At 39.2% G+C, this 10,000-nt stretch overlaps 1 protein-coding gene across 2 annotated transcripts in view; it reads left to right on the top strand.

The window, feature by feature from the left end:
* niban1a (niban apoptosis regulator 1a) overlaps positions 1–10,000 on the top strand; it is a 73,287-nt gene that overhangs the window by 19,757 nt on the left and 43,530 nt on the right. The window contains exons 2-4 of one of the 2 annotated variants that reach the window (XM_077583141.1): positions 511–636; positions 4,108–4,236; positions 4,333–4,447. In XM_077583141.1, the coding sequence (XP_077439267.1) occupies positions 511–636; positions 4,108–4,236; positions 4,333–4,447 (370 nt within the window). Of the gene's footprint in view, positions 1–505; positions 637–4,107; positions 4,237–4,332; positions 4,448–10,000 lie in introns of both variants that reach the window. The other variant, XM_077583142.1, reaches the window with a different exon arrangement.

A 10,000-nucleotide genomic window follows, 5' to 3' on the forward strand; every position in this document is an offset into this window, starting at 1 on the left:
TAAGTATGCGAATATATATATATATATATATATATATATATACGTATGCGTATGTATATATAGTGTATGCGTATACAGTATATGCGTATGCGTATGTATGTTATATTATATTTTAAAAAATTTGGTGGTTTACTGTACAAGTAATCAGAACTATATTTTGAGGTAGCAAATATACGACAAATAAACAATCAAATGCTGCATTTGCACTCATCTACAATTTTTTTTAAAAGGCTTAAATAAAAATTTACAAATATCTATTAAGGCATACAAGGGTTTAGAAAGTGCACTTTCTTCTATGATGACTGTCTAAGCTTGTCGTATCACTGGTCTAAATTATCTTTGCTGTTGGAAGATTTTTTACAATATAGACAAGCATGTCAATGTGCTCCTCTGAGAGTTTTGCAAATAGTTGCACCATTGTAGTAAACACGCTCTGAGGCTTTTGTCCAGACATTAGCAAGTTTTCCCTGTACATCATGTGATCAGCTTGTTTCTATCACCGCAGAACAGGCTGAGGCTAAGCTGGAGGAGTTCAGTCCATACTATAGGAAGCAGTTCTCTGTGGCCTGGTTTTCTCAGCTGGAAGATGAACTGGAGCAGCAAAAAGAAAATATCACACATTTGCTAAAACAAAGGGTATGCGAACCTTTCTATGTTTAAAATGTCATTCTATGTGAATGAATGTCCGTGCCTAAACACGAAGTATTGGTTCCGGCTCTTCCGGGTCACGCAAATATGTTTTTTAAAATTACTGTACAAAGTATTTTGATGTAAATATCGAATTTAACGGTGAAATCCGACTTAAGTTGAAATTCGGGTTACATCGCCAGCGTAGGAACGGAACTCCGCCGTAACTTGAGGACTCCCTGTGTATAACTTAAAAACAATTGGCGTCATTGCGCCAGTTATACACAGATGTGCAGGCCAGCCCTAAATAGCGGGGCTCAACTGTAAATATATTCCAAAAAATAACACAAATGCAAATGAAACGCGACAATACTTGGCCCATATGAGTTCTAGGAGTGTTATATCTACCTGTTTTGCATATATATTGTTCTCATAATGCATATAAATACATTATTTACACATAGGACGTTAATCCATGTCATATGTGTTTGTGTTACCAGTAGCTGAATGTGTGTCGTATTCAGCACGTTTATGTTTGGTTTATGTTGGCATATGTTTTTATTTTTTCAACAAACCATATAATGTTAGGTTGTATGTCAAACTAGAAAAATTCCCGCGGAAATTTTGAATGGGACTGCTGACTCTTGTAAATGAGCTGAACAGTTTAAAATTTAAACGACTGGAATCGTTCAAGAAATGTGGAAGTTAACCATAATAAACATCAACTAAAAGTATCTCACTGTCCATGAAAATGTATTTAAAAAAATGTAAATGAGCTGAAGAGTTTAAAATTTAAACGACAAAAATCGGTCAAGAAATGTGGAAGTTAACCATAATCAACAGAAACGAAAAATATCTCACTGTCACTTTAAGGGCGCACACACATTTTTGACTTGGAGCCGTCACGCGCCCCACATTCCATTGAGATTGTATGAGAGACGCACCCCTTGAACAAAAGCCTCTCACGACTTAACGGTTCAAGATACAGATTCAAGAAATGGCTCGTTAGAACGGCAAGGGTTTGGGGAACACGAGCATGTTCTCATTTTCTTAATCGGATGAAAAATGACCAAATGAGAGCAGGTTGAAAACTTATGATTGATCAGAAATGAAGAGGAAAAAGGCGCCGAAATTAACATTGAAAAGATAGGCGAGAGAGTCCGCATTCTCCTCGCTTAAGGTGAAAATAAAGGTACTAAATGACACCTTAGCCAAATAAAAGTTAGTTTGTCTGAAAGAAGACACTCGTGACTACAAAATGTGAGAATTTGACGTCTAGTAAGAAAAGATTGTGGTCATGGTGACGAGTTGAAGTGAATTTTTTTCAATTTGTTTGATTATTTTGTTCCCAGCACTGTTAGGCTAATTAGCCAAAAGAGTGTGTGAGAAAGCTATTTCACTCACTGTCTTTGAACCCGCACAGTGGGGAGAGTTTTCATTCCTTAAAAAAGATTTTGACACTGAGCTAAAGATGGGAAAAATTCATACAAAATGAGCTAAAATTCGTATTGGTCGGATAACGTATGCGCGCGCAGCGTGTCTTGGAAAAAGATGCTTGATGTGTGATTTTTGTCTTCCCTTTTCCCATTCATTCCCAATGGGGAGTTAATTTGGGAGCTTTTTGGGAATAGCGTCGCCATGGTAACTGGGAATTCTTAGAAAATTAGTAGCGCAGCGAGTCAGATCGAGCCGCATCGTTTGATGACCTCATTTGTGCCGGTGTGATCTACGGTACGGGCCACATTTTTGCCGAAAAATCGCTGGAATAATAAAAAATAAAAAGAAAAAAAATAAACCACTGTCCTAGGTAGAATGACAATATGTGCCTGCTTGCTCCGTGCGGAGCAGCACCGCAAGCAGACCCATAATAATGACATCCATGTCAGTTCTGTGTACAAGTTGCATTGCTCATCTGAGGATTTCTTGTGGAAAAACAAGAACCAGAACAAGAACCATCAGACATAGGCTACGTTCACACTTCAGGTCTTAATGCTCAATTCTGATTTTTCGGTGAAATGCGATTTCTTTTTTTTCTTTTTTTGAGTAAGCGTTCACATTAGCTATTAATTGCGACCTCAGTCTGTCTGCCGTGTGAACATAATGCGTCCGCAAAGTGACCCACATGGGCAGAAGAAGATACGTCACTCACAATGTTGTGTTTGCAGAAGTAAATACGTTTGGTCCAGCGTGTCAGGGCCACAGACTTTTATAAGTCTGTCGTTGGGGCTCATATTTTTACCATATACAGTATCTCCAGAGGAGTAATGTGGGAAGGAGGTAGAAATAATATTTTATGAAAATTAGGCGAGCCTGTTCGAGCTCCTCATCTCACGGAGACCTCTCCTTTTTTTCGCCCTAACTATGAGGCCACGTCGTTGCCGCGCATATTGAGTTGTCTGTGTGACTATATTAATAATATCACCACAAATGTCAACTTTATGCTTCCTGTTTCAAGTGGGATTAAATCAAAGTCAAATATAAAGCCACAACTGTTACTCGAAACAACTTTGCCAATTTACGTGCGTCTCCCAAGTAATGCCCTCGCCCGCGCGGACGCCACGGAGCGCATATTGGATTTTTGATGACGAAGAGGTCGGATATATGCGACCTGGCCGTTCAGACTGCGGTCACATTGCAAAAATTCTGATATGTATCCAATCTAGGACCACATATGAAAGCGACCCAGGTCGTTTTATGAAATATGAAAAAATCGGAATTGAGCCGTTCAGACTGACATAAAAGAAATCCAATACAGTTTGCATTTGGGGAAAAAAAATCCGATCTAGGTCGCATTTGTCTGCAGTGTGAACGTAGCCATAATGGTGCCAATGATGAAGAGGTGCACTAGGGCCCAACATTATACATGCCTACTGGCTAAAGAAACAAACTGCTCCTGGCACCACAAATGAACCAGATGCTAACATCGGGGAACCACCTGCAATGGTTAACCCAAGGTCGGACAGCCCTGATCATGAAGGACGGCTTCATCAAACTACCAGACTAAAACCTGCCTCAGCACCACATGGCAGCTCAATAGCATCCAAATTGAGAAGGCATATGGATCAATCCATTAACAGAGCACAGAAAAGTAAAACCAAACACCAACTACTGATTGACAGGGCAATCACCCAGGACTTTAAAACCAGAAGCACCAACCTGTGCACTGCCTGGGTTGGAGGATTCCAAGGTTGTATCCCACCTTCCATCCAGAGTCAGCTGGCTATGCTCCAGCTCACTTGCAACCCTAATGAGAGGAAGCGGTACAGAAAATGAATGATGAAAGGTTTGAGCAAAAACACTCACAGTACGTATTCCTTATTGAATACAAATCAAATCAGTGAGCTGAATTAAAACCAATAGGGTGTTAAGTTGAATGACTTTTAGAGCAGAAATTGTTTACAGTATATATTGGTGTACGCAAAAATTATAGCTTTTTTCAAATAATATATCTTTGTGCTTTGTGAATTTCATGCTTACCAGGAGTCACCTGAAGTTGGGGAGGTGCTGTATGAGGATAGTGTGTTCTTGTTTGATGACAGCGGAAAATGGAAGAAGAGGTACTTAGTAGTGAGAGCCAACTACTGCTTTGAGTGTCATGAGAGCCTAGAGGTCAGTACTTTTACTTAAATGAGAATGTCAATCAATCATGAATTTTTCTGTTGTTTTATGAAATTCATTATTTCCTATTTTGTTCTTGGTGTTTAGACTTTTCTAAAAGGAACTCCTCCACATCATAAGCTGCTGCCAACAGGGGGCAATGTTGTGACTACTGAGGAGAAGTACACGGCAATAGTGGATGAGTGTTTCCCTGATGATAACGGTACTTTGTGACACTTGAATTAATTTTTCATTTTGTTTATTATCCATCCATCCATTTTCTTAACCGCTAGTCCTAACAAGGGTCACGGGGGGCGCTGGAGCCTATCTCAGCTGGCTTCGGGCAGTAGGCGGGGTGAACCCTGAACTGGTTGCCAGCCAATCGCAGGGCACACAGAGACGAACAACCATCCAAACTCACAATCACACTTATGGACAACTTGGAGAGTTCAAATAACATGACATGCATGTCTTTGGAATAGGAGTAGTTTTTATTATTATTATTATTTCTATTTGCTTTTTATATAAATTATTCTAATCTAAAATTTTTGAATATAAAAAGCATTATTGATGGTACTGTTATGATTTTATCGATACTACTACCATATTTTCATGACCACAAGGCGCACCATATTATAAGGCGCAGTCCCAGTTACTAGTGCTATTTCTGTGTTTAACACACACATAAGGTGCACCGCACTATTGGGCTCACGCATGGTTAAACATACGCTAGTTCAAAACATATGGTAACATGCTATTATGCTAAAACGTATGCTATTGCTAGCGCATGTTTTTAAAAAGGCAGCGAACGGAACAAAACTGAGTTCGGTTGAAGTAACAATGTAAACAGTGAGTTCAGTTGTACTTGAAGTATATACAGTATATATATATAACAATCTACTCACGTTGTTTTTGATCAATCCTAATCCACAAATCAGTCTTAGTCCTCATGATCTTCTGTATCAGAAACAAACAACTGGGCAAGTTCTTCATCAAACACGGCACGGCGTCTCATTGTCAGAGTCAGTCTCGTTGTGTCCTCAGAAATGATGCCGGCTTTTGCGTTCGCCCAAGCATTCACGATCCATTGACAAATTGTGGCATAACTTGCACGGTGCTACCACCCAGTCTTGGGAAAGCTGTGCTGTCGCCAGCCTCCCAGAATAATACTAAGCTCTGCGTTCATTTGCCGAACTTTAGTTTTCACAGTGCGAATTTGAGTCACGGAGATAAGGAAGGAAAGGTGATGCGTGGGAAAAACCAATGGTGTCTTTATTAGTGGTGTGATCTGTTTAGCTACTCTGGTTTGACTTGCACTATTTCAAAGTGACTTTTGACAGTCTGTTGCTGTAAGTGCACTTTGTTCAATAAAGCATTTAAGAAAAAAAGGAAACAATTACACGACTGTATGTAGTAGTTTAGCCCGGACACCCCTTTGCATTTCTTATGTTCTATCTCCCTCACTCCCTGCACGAGACCGCTCTGTTTTGGAGGGAGCTGTCAATCAAACAATTAACTTGTAAGTGGCTCGTTAAGCTCTGAAACAAGGAAAAAAGAAAAAAAGAGGACACATGCTCACTGAACATGCATGCTTTAGCGCCATGGCATAAGTTTGAACACAACAAATCACGATTGGCAGAGCAAACGCGTGGGGGTGCGGGGGTAGGGCAGGGGAAGAGGGAGAGTGAGAGGAGGGGCTGGAGAACTCGCCACTAAGTTGACTCTTCTGTGCTCTCATGTCTGTCCTCAGTCAGGCCTGCCTTTTTTGTCTTTTTTATAAGCAATGTGTGCGGGATGTTCTCTCAAACAGTCAATCAGATTTCCACACACAAGGCGCACCTCACTATTAGGCGCACCGTCAATTTTTGAGAAAATGTAAGACTTTAAAGTGTGCCTTATAGTCGTGAAAATTCGGTACCCTTAGCGATACTCGTTATCGATCCGGTGCCTTAACGATATTCTTATGGGTATGTTTTTTTTTGCAAAAAAGAAACTTAAAAAAAAAATGTCTTTGAAGTGCCACAATAATGTAAACTCAACTCACTTGAGTAGCACTCGGAAAAATAACTTATGAGAGAAAATTTATATTCATATTCTTACTGATGAAATCTGCATTTAGAGCTTCTCCCACACTTATTTTATACTTATTGGTATAACCGTACACTACACACGGTGGTATTTTCACTGTAGAGGAAGAAAATAATGTGAAAAATATGCAGCGGAAATGTCAATGTATTAAACTTACTCTAGGCTTGGCAACGCGAAATGGCCACTGCCAGCATCACTTCTCGCTTCAGCATGAGTAGCACAGGTTATTTATTTTTTTACATCCATGTTGTATCAGGCTGCGAATCCACCTTTTTGAAGCTTTGAGCCAGGACAGCATGGTAGCGTTTTTATTTCAGTTTCTTAACTCTAGAGCTATGGTTGTACACACGCGTTCGGGCCAGCTAGCATCACGTTTACAGCGGGCGACATGAATGACGTCTGCACGCTTCTCTCGTCAAGCACAGAAATATACATGTGATGAGCGCAGGACTTCCATAATATATGTAAGTCTGTGGATTAGTGGCGATCACCAGAACAGCTTTTTGGGGTCCGAAAACATGTATTGTCAAGTGTACGGGAACGTTGACAGTACGTTCTCTGCACGTTGAGAAGTACCTGAATGCTCAACGGAGATTTTTAGAAGTGCCAGAGCTTCGTACCTGTGCGTTCCGGCCCACTCAAAACACTGAGTGTAGCTATTGGATCGACTGTCAATAGATTACTTAGGCCTGGACAGTGAGACTTAATGTTTACGACTGATTTGTTAAGCTGAGCAGAGTTTAAACCAGGGGTGCCAAATCCAGGTCCAGAAAGTTAAAACCCTGCCACAGTTTGGCTTTAGCCTCGGGTCTTAGTTAGCTAGCTCACAAGCTAGCTCCCATGGTGCTTGTTTACCTGCTAGGGGGCTAGCTAGTTAGCTAGCAATAGGGGCTAAAGCCAAACTGTGGCAGGGTTTTTACTTTCTGGACCTGGATTTGCCACCTCTGGTTTAAACGCTCAGATGCAAGTGTAGCAATAAGGCTAACCCAGCACATTCTACACACAGGCTAAGTATAAACACTTAAGAGTTATATGGCATGATAGACGTATTTATAATAGTACATATGATGTCTTAAAATGATTACAGCAAAGCACAGCACTACACAAGCACAGGAAGGGCTCAGAGACCTGTCAACCATCTCTCTCGCGCTTGATGGAGTTTGACGAGAGCTCTCGTCTCTGATCATGCTCTTCATTTTATTGAAGTTGGAAACGAGAATACAAAGGTAAAAGGTGCAAAATAATGTTCATAAATTGTTAATAATCAGATGTGGCAAATCCAAGTCCAGAAAGTAAAAACCCTGCAACAGGTTGGCTTTAGCCCCAGGTTCTAGCTAGCTCCCATGGTGCTTGTTTACCTGCTAGGGAGTTAGCTAGCTAGGGAGCATCAGGGGTTAAAGCCAAACTGTGGCAGGGTTTTTACTTTCAAGTGCTTGTAGCTATCTCCCTAGCTAGCTCCCATGGTGCTCGTTTACCTGCTAAGGAGTTAGCTAGCTAGCTAGCATCAGGGCTAAGGCCAAACTGTGGCAGGGTTTTTACTTTCTGGACATGGATTTGCCACCTCTGTTAATAATAAATTGAAAACAAATGTGATTAATTTGCCCAGGGTGGATCTTATCAATACACCCGTTTTAAAAAATTAAACCACGGGACCAGTTTAATACCGGGGCTCGGTACCCATCCCTACGACACGTGCACACACAAACACAAACAAACACACACGAACAACATGATGGTGGCAGCAACATTAAAGATTCAACAAAACGGATTGGGAGGAGAGCCTTCCTCATACTGCATGATCCATCTATCCAGATACTTAGGTAGTTTGGGACAGGAACAAAATCAACATATAAGTTTGGTTAGAACTGTAAATGGGGAACGGACTGCACAAACCCCTTCAGCAATTTAGCTTCTAGGATCACAGGGACACTACGGATGTAACGATATCCTAACGCCACGATATGATATGAACCTCACAATACGATAATTATCACGAGATTGTGGGGAGGTTAGCGATGTAAAAAATGCCCATGATACTGTATAACAAAATCACAATATTGTTTAAAAAAAAAAAAAGAAGAAGCTGATATTGGAAAAACTGTACAAAATTTTGTGGTTTTGTACATAGTAACAGCAGGGACAAAGAAATAGGCTTGTGGGACACATTTCAGCCCTGGAGTTTCAGAGCTCAGACCACTTCAGTTTCACCTTTTTCACATTTTACAGTTTATGTATCAATGTAAAATAGATGAGCACTCCAACGATATTCATAATGCATTTGATCAAAAATGTAATTTAATTTGATTTATTTTTATTTTCAGTTGAATTGCTTCCCGATATGAAAAGCTCCACATACCACAACATTCTGATATCGGACCATGGTCCGATTTCATTGCAGTTAAATCACATTTTGTCTAAATCCAAATATAGATGGAGTTTTAATCCTCTTCTTCTGAAGGATAACTCCTTTGTGGCGTATATGACTGTGCGTATGGATGAGTTAACTAATGACAATGGGGAAGTCTCCGATATGATTTTATGGGAGACTTTCAAGGTAGTAATGAGGGGTTATGTTATTTCATTTGAATCATGTAAGAAACAAAAACTAAACACCCAAATTTGAGAAATTGAACAAACACTTTCAACGCTGGAAGAAGCATATAGAACTTCCTTTTCACAATCTGATTACAACAAGATCCTAAAGCTTAAACTTGAATATAATACTATTATAGATAATTGTATCAGTTTTGCTTAAACTTAAAAAGAAACATTTTGAACTTGGAGAAAAACCTGAAAAATCGTTAGCAATTCAACTTGGAATGAACAAGCTGAACGTAGTATACATAAAATTAATTAAAAAACAGGGAATTTGGTTACGAATTTGGAAGAAATAAATTGTTTTAGAGACTTCTATGAAGAACTTAATGCAAGTAAGAGTGCTATTACTGTAACTGAAATTAGAGATTTCTACAAGAATTTAAATATTCCTCAATTAGACACCAGTACAAAAGATTAACTTGATTCTCCAATTCAAGAGGCAGATCTTGTAAACGCCATTCATGCTTTTCCTTCCGAAAAGGCATCGGGCCAGATTGGTTTGGCTGTGAATTCTATAAGGCTTTTGGTGAATGAATTAATAAAATATAAGAGGTTTCCTAACTCTCTCTATGAATCAAATATTTGTTTAATTCCAAATAAAGGGAAAGATGAAACTGACCCTACAAATGACTGACCTATTGCTCTTTTAAACCGTGATCAAAAAATTATAATTTATGTGTTGGCCATGAGACTTGGTAATCATATTTCTAAGATTATATATCCCGATCAAACAGGATTTATCTTGGGCAGGTAGTAATGTTCGATTACTTTTGAACATATTATTCTATCTTTGGATGCTCAAAAGGCATTAGATCAATTTGAATGGCCATTTTTTTTGAAACATTAAAACAATTTGGAATTGGGGAACATTTTATAGAGTGGGTCAAGATAATTTACTTTAAGCCGGTGGCTTCCGTACTTGTTAAAAAATAGTGACCACCCCGCCAACCTACCCCCGCCCCGCACGGGCATATATGGGCGTATATCAGCTATCCAGTTATATATATATATATATATATACGCATATATATATATATATATATATATATATATATATATATATATATATATATATATATATATATATATA

The sequence above is a fragment of the Vanacampus margaritifer genome, chromosome 13, assembly GCF_051991255.1.
Source record: "Vanacampus margaritifer isolate UIUO_Vmar chromosome 13, RoL_Vmar_1.0, whole genome shotgun sequence".
NCBI lineage: Eukaryota > Metazoa > Chordata > Actinopteri > Syngnathiformes > Syngnathidae > Vanacampus > Vanacampus margaritifer.